Below are 14,687 nucleotides of genomic sequence, written 5' to 3'. Positions count from 1 at the left end.
TCCCCTGTTAGATGAATTGATGGCCTCTAGTGGGTTTGTTCTCACGAGCTAGTACTCGGTGTGAGCCAGTACGACTCTGTCCTCAGTGTCCTCATCATCCCCATCTGCCTTACCACCATCATCAACAGTGACCATCAATGTCACCACTGTCATTGTCAACCCTGCCTGCCTCATCCTCAGTACTGCCATCACCATCAGTTATTACCATCACCAACTGCCTTATCATCGTCAATATTATCATCACCATCAGCCTTATCACCATCATCATGTCAACCCTGCCAGCCTCATCCTCAGTAGCACCATCACCATCATCACCATCTGCCTTCTCACTGTTAGCAGCACTGCCCTCAGCCTCATCACTGTCGTCAGCACTACCACTGCCAACATCATGACCATCTGCCTCGTTGCTTTCGTCATTAGCACTGCTGTCAACGGCATCATTGCCATCATTATTAGTACCACCGTCTTCCTCAGCATCAGCCTCCTCCTTATCATCAGTCGCTGTCCGTCACCATCATCTGTGTCCCTCTCACCGTCAGCATCCTTACCGCCATCACCATCATCGTCAGCACCGTTTCCTACACCCCATTCCCATTTCCACTGCTGTCACCATAGCAGCAGCCCCAGCACTGGCGCTGGTGGGACCAGGGATTGCATTACTAATACCGCTGGTGCACATGGAAGCCCTCTTTTCATTCTGGATTTGTGAGCCGTCATTCTTTTCCTGATGTCACTGCGAAGCTGCTTTTAAGGTGACCAGGTGATGGAGCAGAGTGGATGACTTTGCTTTTTCAAGTCTGATGCACATCAGCTAACTGCCGCACAGACCGCAGAGTTGAGGAAGATCCACGTACCTTCTCACTCTCGGCTGCTGTCCCCTACAGAAGAAGAAGGGAAAGGGCAAAGAACCAGAAACAACCTGCAGGTGCTGGTTGATGCCTGCATTGTTCACAGTTTACCTCATACACAAGCTGCCGTTAAAGCTCTACTCTGGACCCTGCATCCAGGAGTGAGGGATTCTGGTGGACGTGCTTCGATGCCCGGCAAGGCCTTGGTCTCCAAGCTCTACCAGACAGATGGGTTTGAGAAGGAGGAATAGTTGAAGCACACAGCCCCCACTCAGTCCAGCATGTGTCCGAGATGGATGACTGTGTTCTGGAGTTGTTACCACGCCCGACAGACCAGAAAAATGAAGAAAAGCTGGGTGACTAGTGAAAAGCCACCATCCAGTGTGCTGTCCCGTGAGGCCGTTTCAAACCCAGTGCCACTGTGCTCGTTAGCCTGCATAAAGGAGGCACTTCTCTCTCATCCCTATTCTTGTCCCTCCTCTAAAGGGACAGCTTGGGAAGGAGATCCTCAGAATGGCGGTGGTTCCTGCCCTGTCCTGGTCATACTCAGATCCACAGCCATGGATTTGTCTGAGTTCAGGGGTGGCTTTTGCTTTAAGGAGTGGATCACGCAACCTCAGAATGCATGCGTGCGTGAAGTTCTTGGATACACATCCATTCACGCCCCTCCTTCATTAGTTTCTTGTAACATAAACTTTGGTGGCTTTTCAGACCTTCCAAATGTGCTATCCTCTGTGACCGGGGACCCCAAGTTGGGAACTTACTCTGTCAGTAGGGCAGTGTTGCCTCTGCAGGTGTGGGGGTTGCCAGGTCCTAGCATCTCAGCTTCTGGAAGCTACCACTTGCTTGACTTGTTTTTGTCTTACATACATTTCTAAATTCTTACTTATTTGAGAGGCAAAGAGAGAAAGGGAGAGAGGAGGAAGAGAGTACGCTCATTGGCTGATTCACTCCCTGTGCACCTGTGATGGTGAGAGGCCCTCACTCCCCGTGCACCTGTGATGGCGAGGGACCCTGCCAGGGTGGGCATTAGAGAGCTGCAGCCAAGCGCTGGGGTTGGCATTGCATCCAGGTACTCTGGAGGACTCGGCATATTCATTAGTGCCTTACTGCTAAGCCAGACTTCTTGTACCACTTGGAGTCTGCGTCCCTCCTAACCCCCACGACCCGGGATTAATACCGCCATCCCAAGGCCATGGCCTTGGTCACTGTGCTCCCTTTCCCTTTCTCCCGTGACAGCTTCTGCGGTTAGAATGGGGATGTCTTGGGAGGGCTGTTTTTGCCTTGGCCACACTCACCTTCCCTTCTCCCTCCCTGGTCCCATATGCTTATGTTTGCCTTTATATATGGGAAGGGCTGGGAGCTGGGCATCTGGGCTTGTGGCCGTGGCGGTGATGTGTGAGTCACCTCCACTGTAGCACTCTGAGGGTCTTTTCCTTCCGTGAGGTCTGGCTCTCAGCTCCTTTTGTGGTTGAATAGAGATCACTGTGTCTGTGGCCTTTCATTGTCTGCCTGGGAGAGGGGTTGGGGTGTAGAGGGGAGAGCCTCAGGATGAACTCTGTCCGTGCCTCACATGACCAGATGCTCACACGATTCATCTTCCCTGAGTTTAAGGCGTTCACGTTTTTGACCCCGATGCCAGCGTGGGTAGAGATGCTGTGCTGAATGGTGATAAATATCTTTGTGGTTCCTGAAGGCTTCCAGACATGGTTACGTGGGGCTGGGGATGGGAGCACATGCGCTGACCTCTGCCTCATGCAGTTATTTCTTGATAAAGATCCACTGTAAAAGGCTAAATAAACTTTATATCTGCTAATAACCATTTTTTGTCAGTTTTAGTCACTTAAATTTTATGAGTTTGTGGGAAACAGGAACATACCTGAGAGAGCAGAATTTGGATTTCTCACATGTGCGCTCTTTGGTTTGGGATTTTTGTGAGCCTGTGGCAGTCTTGTGGTGGTGGATTTTTACATTTTATCTTAGCCAAACGGCCAAGAAACAATGGGTGGCAGCTTTTTGCAATAGGTTGTGGTTGCAATAAATGTCCTCAGGGGCTTCCCCGTTACCCGAATAATCACTGTGGCATCCACGTGCCAGACCCGTTACCCGAATACTCACCGTGGTACCCGCGTGCCAGGCCCACCTGTGGCATCATTTTCTTGAAGACATGAAGTGCACACATCGCCCTTTTTCCTAGTGGTTAAATTGCCGCTTGCTGTGCTCCCATGTCGTGTCGGAGTTCCTGGGCTCCAGGCCTGGCTGTCTTCTCCAGGCTAACTTTCTGGGAACGCGCACTCTTGGGGGCAATGAGGGATGGCTAAAGTTTGGGTTCCTCACACCAGCGTGAGGGACCCGTAGATTGAGCCTGTCTCACCCTTGGCTGCTGTGGGCATTTGGGAAATGAAACATTGCTGGGGAGAGTCTTTCTCAATTAAATACCAGTCTAGAACATGCATACACAGTTCTGGCATGTGTCAGTGGCCCTACTTTACAGAGAAACTGAAGCTGCTGGGGGCCAGCCTGGTGCTCATGGCTGGTACCCCTGTAGTCTGTCATTGAAGTTGGTGAGCATGAGTGTGGGAATTCCATGCAGTCTCAAATTTGAGGTTATCCTGACAGCTCCAGGAAATTAAGGGGGCTCAGGTCTCAGACCACTTAGCCTCCTGTTCTTCTAGGGGTAGACATGCATGACGGTGACATGGGTAACCTTTGTTGGCTCTCTGTTGCTTTTGCTTTAGTTTGGAACCTCTTTACACACACACATATGTGTCTGCTATTGGACTGGCTTCTCTAGAACAGGTGCAGGTTAAGTGTGTGGTGCTGCTTGGGTGCTTGGAGAAACAGCTTAAAGAGCAAACACATCACTGGGCCTGGCCATCTTGATGGATTGCAGCCACTGGAAGTCCCAGCGGGCAGGACAGGGAATTGGCATAGACGGGCATGGGGCAGGCTTGCTTCTTTCCTTCCACGAGGAGGAGGGCCCAAGGGCTACGCTGCTAGAAGGAAGGTGGGATGAGGTAGTGTGCATGGAGGTGGCCCGTCACGCTTGCTGGCTGTGTTTGTGCGGTGTATGGTCAGGGAGAAGTTCAGAGGCAGTGTGCCAAGGGTGTAACTTGAGGTGAGCCGAGCCTGGCTGGGGCAGGCAGGAAGCCTAGGTGGAAAGCTGGGTTGGGAGGTTTGCAGAGGGGTGAGTGCCCACTGGAGCCTGGAGTCTTTTAGGGACACTCCATTGTGGAGGGCACTGGCCAGCTGGGTACCTTGGCCCAAGAACATCTTTGGCATTTACCTGGTGGTGACAGTTGCCTTCATGTCATGTTTTGATCCGAGTGTGGTTGGATCTCAGGGAAGAACTTTTTCCTTGCCTATTCCAGGGAAGTGCGATCTTTTCTTCCAAATAGAACAGCTGTGCTTCAGGAGGAACACTGGGATTTCAGATGTCCTTGGGTACCGCTGTCAGTGTGAAGGATTTTTTTCCTGATGTGTTCATGTTTTTGTCTACTGTGGTCATGATTTCTTTTAAAAGACGAGTTTGGTTTCGAGAGTCTTCAGTCCATGTGCTATTAATTCATAACAAAATGGGGAAGTCTGCTAGTGGAAATAAAAAATCTCACGTGAAGTGGCCTCTTAAGTGTCGCGAAGAATGTCTTGGCTTTCTTCCTTTTAGAGTCATTTGTGTGAGTGCAGGGTTGCTCACACCCAGCAGGAGTGACGTTCTGGCTTGTGGAAGAGCGTGGGCCCTCCGTGGGGACACCGCTCGGTCGCAGCTGGACGTGGACAGCATTTGGCATCCGGTTTCAGTTCCATGAGGTCCCTGGGCAGCTGCGTTCGCAGTGATGGGAAGTAGCTGCGGAGTTGCTCGGGACTTGGGTCTGCTCCAGGAGCCTGGCTTCTGTTTGGGGCGACGTGAGTTCTGGAGACAAGGGAGGTGCTGGTGGCATGTCATTGAGGATGTACTGGGACTTCTGTCACGGAACTACAAGTTGGAGAAGGGTCAGAGTGGCACATCTTAATATTTATCTCTTAGACCATTGGGAAATAATCGCTGTGGCTGTCTGATGTTTGAAGTTATGAATTTTTCGTATTCAGACCCCTGGCCCTTTAGCCTGTCTGAACAAAGACACTACTTCTGACTGTCGCAGAGGGTGACCCCAGCAAACCTGGCTTGTAAGCCATGTTCCACGCGAGCCAGAATCTGCCTGCTCCTTCACTCCCGCCTCTGTTCATACTTGTTTTGCCTTTCTTCTTCACAGCGTTTTATAACTACGATGCCAGAGGAGCCGATGAACTCTCTCTGCAGATAGGAGACACGGTGCACATCTTGGAGACCCACGAAGGTGCGTATGTGGATTTCCTCTGGCATTTGTCTGCTAGAGGGAGAGACAGAGAAAGGGCGGTCTCCATCCGCTGCTTCGCTTGTGCAGTGGCGGCAGTGGCCAAGCGCTGGACTGGGTCTGAGCCACGAGCCAGGCGCTGCGAGCTGGCCTCTCGCGTGGGTGATGGCAGCCTAGCAGTTGGGCTATCGTCTACTGCTTTTCCAAGGTCAATAGCAGCGAGCTGGTCAGAAGCGGAGCTGCTAAAGCCGCACTCATACGGCGTGTCGGCGTCGCAGGGCACGGCCTTTCTGCTGTGTTTTTCTGCTGTCATTCTTTTGGGCAGTAGGCCCACGTGCTCCATGCCCACTGGGCAGTGTAGCAGCCGGTTGGGAGAACACAGGGTTCTGTCCTCATGACTCAGTTTCTGTTGATGGATGCCCCCTCAGCTAAGGCAGCAGGGAAGCTGTGATTTTGAGGATTCCCTATGAAGATGAATGCCCCTACAAGTCTCTGGCTCTTTGCGTGGCCGGCGTGTGTAGATCGTGTCTGTGAGAACTGGCCGCTGGACACAAACCACACTGAGCGTCTTTTACTGTTTAGGTCATTTAGATTTGTCAGCAGCATGCCTCTTAAGAACTTATTTTCCAAAAGACATCTAAGAGCCCCATTTTCTTAGAGGGGAACAGATTGTCACAGCGCAAGCAACTGCTACACATATCCAAGGAAGTTGCAGCTGACGGCTGCGGTCTTCTGGCGTCCTCGCTCTTTCAGACCGTTGAATTCCGTGGTTTGCCAATCATCCAAGGAGCCGACTTGGGTTTGCGCCGTGGTGGCTGCTGTGCGCAGCAAGGACACATGGCTGGTGTTTAGGGACTTGGTAGGGCCTGCCCAGATCGGCAGGTTTTGGAAAACTTCTTGTTGACTTTGCTTCTTGCTTGCAGGTGTCAGACCTGCTAGCTTCTCTGAGGAGAAAGGACTGGCTCAGATGGGTGATTTCAGTAGCAGGATGGCCATGGGACTGTGCAAAGCGAGGGGCTTCCAAGTGAGGAGACTAAAGACACACCATAGCAGTCAGCAGGCTGGACTGCCTGCCGCGGCCTTGCAGGGCACGTTGCACAGGAGTCACTGGCACGTGGGCTGTGTCCAGGGGACGACGCCTGGCCCCAGGATCCCTCCTGGACACGGCCTGGCCGATGCACGCAGCATTGTGCGTGCACCATTTCCTGTCAAAGCTCCTGCCTGAGGAAGGATTGGTTTCTGCTCGGCAGAGGCTGGACTGGCAGAGCACGCCTTGGCCTCAAGTGGGTGAGGACCGTGCTGTGCCTTGGACTTGTCTTCAGTCTGTAGGGCTGACAGTGGGTTTCTTATCTCCCGTGACTGCGTTGCCCTTGGCTGTGGAAACAGACAGAAATTACGGAGAGGTTAAGGAGCAGACCCCCTGACCCAGACAGCTTTCTGATCTGCAGGGAAATTGCTCTTCCATCTATGTCACATTTGCCTGCAGTTCACTGAAGTTGAGATGCTGTTGAACAAACCCCGGGCAGCGATGTCACTCCCAGGCAGTTAGCGATTTTCTGCAAGGCCCCCTTTAGGGCTTCCTGGGAGAATGTGCCCTCTGCCAGTGCTGTGCCCAGGCCCTTGGCCTTGGCTGTTGGCGTTTGGCTGACGTGATAAAGGGTGTTCTGTAGTCTTCCAGCTAACCTCCTAAGAGTCTGGTTACTGTATTTCAGTCTCTGTAAAGACTCCTTAATGTAAAATTAACTCTCCTTCTTTGACAGCTCGTTTTTTGGAATTTGATCAGAATCCGAGCTGAGACTTGCAAGGGGAGAGGGTTAGTTCTGCCTGGGGGAGCTTGGTGGCTGTTCCTGGCATCACATCCAAGTGGGATGATACTTGTCTGCCATTCTCCTGCCTCTTCCTCTGGCTCTGTTCAATTTTGTGGTTCATGTTGGAGCTTAGCACTCTTTTTTTCCTCTTCTTCCCTGCCATTTTCTCTTTTTGGTTAAGTCTGCCTCTGTTTGCATGGTGAGAGGATTTCTAGTTGTGAGTTGTGAAGGTTGGGGGAGCACGCTTGGGTGAATTTCTCTTGCATTTGGGCCCTTGAGGGCTTAGAGTGTAGAATGAAGAGATGGAAACTTCCAGTTCACTCTGGAGTAGGGAGGAGTGTGGTGAGGACACATGGCCGGCTGTGGCCAGAGAGGTGCCTGCCTGCTGTCCCACGAGCTGAGTGCCATACCCGAGGGAAGCTGTAGGCACCGCACCAAGATGGCATTAATCCTGAGGGCCCGCCAGGACAGCTGAACCTGGTTGATTCAGAGCTGGAGAAGTGATAATGATGTACTTTCTTGCAGATGGCTGCCTGCCCTTTCCCCCGGCTGCACCGGGCCTTGCCGAGTTCAGGGGCCCTCTCTGTATGTGCTCGGCTCTTGCACGGGTGTCTTGTTTGGGGCAGGTTGGTTAGCTTGTTGGAGGCCATGTGGAAGCCCTGCCTGGGGGACGTCCAGCAGCTGCTTGTTTCGCCCGCCTTGACTCTCTGCAGGCTGTCCCTCCCGGCCCCACTTCCGCTCACGCCTGCTCTGACTCCTGCGTCCTCCATCCTCGTGTTACTGTTTGACCCATCGGGACTCACACTGGCACACGGGGTTTGGCCTGTTCCTGCACCCGTACTGCCTAGCACGGTCTCTGACTCGGTCAGTTGGAGATGGGAGGCGGCGTGCACATGGGAGAGAGACCAAAGGTGTTCCTTTTGCTTGGGAAGGTTATTCCATGAGGCACTGCCCTCTGGTATCTGTAGTTCGGGCGCTGCCCCTACGCCCCTGCCACCCGCAGTGCCCGGGTGGACTCTGCCTTGCTGCGTGCCGGAGCGGTTGCAGCATTCAGCCTGTGTCTCCAGTTTTCCCCCAACAGTGTGATTGAGGGTGCACTCCTGCTGTCATCCCCGTCTGCCTGGCTCTGCTCTGTGTGTGCCCTGTGTTCTGCCAGCTGTCTTCCCTGTCATGGCCACTCTGATGGACTCCCCTTGGTGCCCACTGGACCTTCCTACCATGGCGTCCTGCTCTGTGTGCCTCGTTCAGCTTCTCGGCTGTGTTCCTGGCGGCAGGGCTGTGATGTGGGGGTGCTCAGGGGTTGTGCACCCCACTGTTCGCTGTCATCCACATTGCATTCCAGTGCCTGGGGCCAAGGCCTCCCGCTGCGTGCCTGTGTCTGCCAGTCTTGAGCATGGTGCAGGGATGCTGGGTTTTAGGCGTTCGTTTCTCTTGGGCTGATTTCGACTGAGAATTTCTTCCTAGCTGTCATTCTTTCACATTTTTCTCTGCATTGTTTATAAGCACAAGCCCATTTCTGGAGTGGTGTCTCTGCAGTTTTTCTGGATGTGTTCTTCTGCAGTTTCTGTCTTACTTTCTTCAAGTCCCATGGACACCTGTGCAATAATTCCTTGAGGATGTAACTTGTCTTTTTTTAAAATTATTGTATTTATTTGAAAGGCATATTTGAAAGAGACAGATCTTTATCCACTCGTCTCTCTCCCGCATGCTGAAATGACCAGGACAGGGCCAGACTGAAGCCGTTGGGGTTTCCGTGAGGAGTCCGAGGACTTGGCTGTCTGTGCTGCCTTAGCAGGGGCACCAGCAGGGAGCTGGATTGCAAGTGCAGCAGCTGGCACTGCAGTAGGTACCCTCACGGGAGGCTGGCCGTGTGGTTGTCGCTTTGATGTCATGCGGGAGTGCATGTGCCTCATGCACATGCCTCATGTCTGTGCCTCATGTGCCTCAGGTCTGTTTTCTGACGGGGCTTGGAGGGCAACCAGTGCAGCATTTGTGCCTTTCAGTATTGGTCGGAGGATTTTCTCTTTCTCTCCTGTATATTCCCAGTTTCTGAGGTTTCACATCTTGCATAAAAAGCCACTATTTGTTTTCTGTCCTCAATGAACATTTTCCAAGTGGGTGGTCCTGGCTTGGGGCAGGCGTTGGAGACAGCACGGCAAATGCTGTCTGGGACCTCATTGGAGCGCCTGGACTTGAGGCCCACCTGCACTTCCCATCCAGCTACCTGCTGATGAGCCTTGGGAGGGAGACAGCGGGTGAGGGCTCAGCCACTTGGGTTCCTGCCCCCCATGCAGGAAACCCAGGTTCAATTCCAGGCTGCTGTCCGCAGTCTGGCTCAGCCCTAGCTGTTGTGGGCACTTGAAGTGTAAATCAGCCGATAGAATATCTTACTCTCACTTTGTCTGTTCCTCTGTCTTTCTGCCTTTGAAGTAGAGTGAAAATAAATAAGAATTCCAAAACAAACAAACAGAAAGACCCAGTGAAGCCGGGAGAATGTTTGGGACAAGAAGACACTGGGTGGCGTGAGGCCGCTGGGAGCTGCCCGGGCTGTGGCCAGCCGCGGCGTGGGAAGGGCCTCTTCCCCTGGACACTATGCACAGGGCTCGCTTTCTGTCCTGGCTGATTTCTTTCCCTTGCCACAGGGCGTCCTTGCCAGACCTCGAGGCGGTAGGTGGGCCTTGTTCCTGGTCCTGGCACTTCCTGTCTCAGTAGTTGAATGTTCCTGTGAGGAGCAGCCACCGCCGGGCACAACTGTGCTGGGCAAAGAGAGAGGAAGTTTGATTTCTATGGGGTTTCTGTTCTTGGTGACTTGAGGCTGTGGGTGTGGGCAGCAAGAGAGACCCTGATCCAAGTCAGGCCCAGGGAGGTGCAGGAAACGGCTCGCACAGGAGCCCGTTCTGGGACCCGGGGCCAGTGGGACAAGCCCTTGTCTGGAGCTGGTGCCTCTTGACTTCCGGTTGCTGCCAGGGAGGGCGCATGAGTCAGATGGGGGGTTTGAAATGCTCTCCAGGACGCCCAGAGGGGACCTGCACATGGTGAGCTTTGGGCAGTTCTATTGACAGCAATTTCCTTGGTTCTGCAGGGTCTTGAGGTCCCTGGGGCCTGGAGGGGCAGTTAAGAGACCCTGTCTCAGTCCCCATGCACTAACTTTGAACTTTGTGTTTGTTTAGGGTGGTATCGAGGTTACACCTTGAGAAAAAAGTCTAAAAAGGTAAGTGCATAAATCAAGCTGTGAGCAGAAATCAATTCCATTCATTTGTGTTTGAGTGTTTTACTTCTCTCTCTGGATTTAAGGGAAAAAACATGTGTTCAGCTGTGGGCTGCTTTGAGTTGGTTTCTTTGCCAGTGTGTGTTGGTGGAGATGGCAGAGTGCCTGGCGAGTTCTGGCCGTCCTGCCGATGGGACCTTCTCTCGGTGGTTTCTGTGTTAAGGGGAGGTGGAGGTTGGTACTGTTGATTTTCAGTCTGCTTGATTCATGCCTGTTCCTTCCCCACTTATGCTGCTGAAGTTGAGTTGCAAGAAACCAAGTCGTGCTTCCCCAGTGCAGCTTCAGTGTGCCTGTGGGAGTTCCTGAGGCCTAAGCTTGTCGTTGCCCCCGGACACTGCGGTGGCCACTCCCTGGCCACTCTGCCTCCCGCACAGGCTAATTACGGTGTTTCCGCTTTGAGCGGTGTGGCCGGAATGTTGAAGTCATTTCCATTCGAAGTTGTGGTTGGGTTGTCCACGTGAACTCATTCGTTTTAATATCTAATTATGCTTGACAGATGGTTCGTGTTCCTTCTGTGCTTTAAATTTGCCTCTCATTATCTCCTTATTGGGCTGGCCTTTCTGAACGCTGTACAAAGCCCTTAAGGAGGCTCTGAGGTCCCGTGGCCCAGGCGCCAGGGCCTCCTTGCTCTACCTTCCCTAGGAAGCTGAGCCAGGCTGGGCCAGCCAGGCCGTGGTTCTCCCCCTCACGTGGCACAGAGGAGCCTGCCAAGGGCTCAGGTTTGCCCTCTGGCACAGTTACGCCCATGTCCTTGTTGGGCGGCACGTGTCAGGCATGGTAGTGTGCCAGACTGCCTCGGCTCTGGCCAGCTCAGATTGGGCTGCCATTTTTCCATATCTGAGGACCTACAGCTTCGAGGTTTGGACCCGAGGTTTGTCTGGGTTGGAGGAGGAGGTGGTGGTGGGTTTGATTTCCCCATCTATTTCCACACTGACTTCCCCTTGAAGAATCCTTGAAACACCAAGGAACACCTGGAAAAATCACACATGGTCATAAAGAGGTCAGGCTCCTGGGCGCAGCCCCTTTGCACCAGGACTCCTGCAGCCACGCTGCTCACGTCCCTTGGTGCGTGTTTGGTAGCAGCTTTGCCATCGCTGTCCCGCACTGTGGGTTGGTGAGGGGTGTGGCTATCTTCCCGCCTAAGATCCTCCTTGGCAGGTGAGGTTATTAGTGAGGCTGCAGGTTTACAAGCACATCTCCTCTTGCTGAACCCTCAGGCATCCTGGTGGCATCCTGCATGCTGGCACTGCCCTGGGCTGGTCTTGAGTGGCTCCAGGCAGATGTGCTCATGTCAGACCTCACCTTTGTCCAGCCCCTTCCAGTCACTGTGTCCCAGGCTTCATGGGTCACCAGGGGTTTGCTGAGACTGGGAGCTCTCTGTCCTGGGGTTGACCTGGCCTTCCTGGTCTCCCAATCCCCATCTGAGAACACACCCTTGGGCATCATGAAAAGATGTCCACTTCCACTGTGTACCTGTGACCACGTTGAGTTTTAGAGGTGCCCCAGGTAGCTGGCACCTGAACAGAGCTGTCCTCTGTGGTTTAGCTTCTCACTTTCTGCTCAGTCCACGCCTTTGTGTGTTGGTTCTCCTGTGAGGTCGGGCCGTTCTCCTGGGACGGTGCGGAGTGGGACCCAGTGGACCTCGTAGCTATGTCTATGCCTATCCCCTTCCCAAAGCATGAATGGCCATTTGGTTTCTGGGTCTCCTGTATGGACACTCCGGGCCAGCAGAGGCTCCTGTTCCTACAACAAGTGCCTGGAGCTATAGGGCTTTCTGGGTTTCTATCCTGTGGACCTTTTTGTGTCTTCCCTGTGCCTGCCTCAACCTCACTGCAGTAAGGGGGCTGTTTGACCTGTTCCTCTGGGTCGCACTGCAACTCTTACAAAATATTTTTTTATAACATTTAGAGATGGAGTGTGTGTGCAAATGTGTGTATGTGTCTGTATGTGTATGTATGTGTGCATATGTGTGGTTCGTAAGTATGGATGGGGTGGTTGTACGCGAGGGTGTGGCGAATACTGTGCATATAAGGGGTGTGATTTGTGTATGTGTGTGTGTGTATGTAGTGGTGGTGCTGGTGGTGACTGACACCTCCTATCTCATGGGTCACTCCCTGGATGCCATCTATGGCCAGAACGGGACCAAGCCAGAGCCAGGAACTGAGAGCTTCATCTAGTCTCCATGTGGGTGCCAGGCACCTGCTGCCTCCCAGGGTGATTAGCAGGAGGCTGGATTAGAAAGGCTCGGTCACTGGGGACACCCCAACCAGTGACTTAATCACTATGCTAGGGACCTACCAAGAGGCCCACAACTCCTCTTTCAACTCCTCCCTGCTCTTCACAGCCATGTCAGATGGTACAGTTCTAGCTGGGAACTCTCCTGTGGGCATGGGTCTGTGGGCTCCTGTGTGTGTTACACCCAGCAGGTATAGAGTACCGTATAGATCTGTGTTGCTGTGCCCCTCAGAAGGTATGCTGATTAGATAGAATTCAGCCAGTATTGGATCAGCTGGCTCCTCTTTGTAGCCATATGGGAAATTCCAGGTACATGGTATGTGCTCAAGTGATAACCAGTGGTTTAAATGAGCTTTCACTGACAGTCTTTCTGTCAGAATCCATCCTCCAGAATGATTCCTTAAACATCAGCTGGCCTGTGTCTTGCTTAGCAGCACGAACAGGTGCTCTTCCCACACATCCTTGGCTTCTTTGCTGAGTTTCTGTCTTCCCCATGGCTTGTTGGATGCACAGTGTGCAAGGCCTGGCATCAAGCTCACAAAAGTACCAGTGATCTGGCGCATGGTACCCTTGTCACTTGGTGGCATTGTTGGATTTGCCACTAGTCTTCATGTTGATAATAAAAACTAGTGTCTTTTCTTTCCCCCTTCAGGGTATATTTCCTGCTTCATATATCCATCTGAAAGAAGCGATCGTTGAAGGAAGAGGGTAAGGCCGTCTTGACATCTGAATGGCATGTGGTGCCGGTCCTGTTGGGCCTTGGTGTTCTTGTCTGGTCAGGTGACATTTGGGGGTCAGTGTCTGTGGGTGAGAGTGACTCATGGGGCTGGAACTTTGGGGAGGGCCGACTGGTGAGGTACAGTGGTGCAAAGTGCAGGTTGACCTGTAGGAACCTGAGCTCAGCTTATGGTTGAGGTCCATCCCTTGGGCTCAGCTCCACGGCCACAGCCCATCCCCTGAGCTCAGCTCCATGGTTGCTACCTATCCCCTGAGCTCAGCTGCACAGTCACAGTCCATCTCCTGAGCTCAGCTTATGATTGCGGTCCATCCCCTGAGCTCAGCTCCACAGTCACAGCCCATCCCCTGAGCTCAGTTCCATGGTCACCACTACCTATCCCCTGAGCTCAGCTCCACAGTCACAGCCATCTCCTGAGCTCAGCTTATGATTGCGGTCTATCTCATGGGCTCAGCTCCACGGTCATGGCCCATCCCCTGGGCTCAGCTCCATGGTCGTGGTCCATCCCCTGGGCTCAGCTCCACGGTCATGGCCCATCCCCTGGGCTCAGCTCCACGGTCGTGGTCCATCCCCTGAGCTCAGCTCCATGGTCATGGTCCATGCCCTGAGCTTAGCTCCACAGTTGCAGTCCATCTCCTGGGCTCAGAGATCCATGTAGGAATACATCTGCCCTCGGCGCTCCTGGCTGTCCCCGGGGCTCGCTCACTCCGTGTCGTGGAGACTCCCAGCCTCCTGCTCCTGCCCTGTGTGCCAGCTCTGAGTCCATTTCTCTGGAAGTCTCCATTGGCTGTGATGCACATGGAGTGTAGGAAGTGACAGTTGTTAGATCGGGACATGGTTGGGTTTATCTGTTGTCCGGGGGTGATGTATTTTTTTCCTGGAGCCCTGACACTGATGTACAAGATCGTTAAAAGGACATTGTGCCGCAGGGACCCATCAGACAGGAATGGCAAGTGAATAGCCCGGTGTGAACTTGGAAAAGAGAATATTAAACTGTTTTCTTTTTTTGTCTCTGCTACATCTTCACACTCAGTTAAATATGTAAATTATAAAATTACTAATCATATGAGTACTGCATAATGACATCTCTTTGGCTGATTGCAAAATTGCCTTTGCAAGCACTGTACTCTTAACATGTGAAAAGGCCTGTGCGGGCCCTGTGGTTCTGTGACGCCTAATTACAGCAGAGAGGTAACCAAGAGGCGTGAGCTCTGGTGACCTGCAGTAGGGTGTTTTTCAAAGAACGGATCAAATGTGTGCTGTATGCAAAGTTTTAGCAAAGAGAAGAAGTTTTGAGACTTTGTTCCTGTTGTCTGGATAGCTGAATAGTGGGCATTCGAAGCCCCAACGTCGTCTCTCGGAACCTCCTTGCAAGTCCGACTCTACCTAATTACTAGTTGTTAGAAACAGTTTACTGTGTGCAAAAGGTGGTACTTGAAAAAGTGGTCAACAGGCATAGTC

General features: G+C 52.7%; 1 protein-coding gene across 2 annotated transcripts in view; it reads left to right on the top strand.

The window, feature by feature from the left end:
* The window catches only part of DOCK1 (dedicator of cytokinesis 1), a 410,700-nt gene that overhangs the window by 34,693 nt on the left and 361,320 nt on the right, over positions 1 to 14,687 (top strand). For both annotated transcript variants that reach the window (XM_040991937.1, XM_040991936.1), the window contains exons 2-4: positions 5,099 to 5,182; positions 10,158 to 10,198; positions 13,143 to 13,198. In XM_040991937.1, coding sequence (XP_040847871.1) covers positions 5,099 to 5,182; positions 10,158 to 10,198; positions 13,143 to 13,198 — 181 coding nt within the window. The remainder of the gene's footprint in view (positions 1 to 5,098; positions 5,183 to 10,157; positions 10,199 to 13,142; positions 13,199 to 14,687) is intronic.

The sequence above is a fragment of the Ochotona curzoniae genome, unplaced genomic scaffold (assembly GCF_017591425.1).
Source record: "Ochotona curzoniae isolate NIBS_2020 unplaced genomic scaffold, NIBS_Ocur_1.0 contig_66, whole genome shotgun sequence".
NCBI lineage: Eukaryota > Metazoa > Chordata > Mammalia > Lagomorpha > Ochotonidae > Ochotona > Ochotona curzoniae.
Note: the sequence above shows the minus strand (reverse complement) of the source record. Positions and strands in the feature narration are given on the sequence as shown.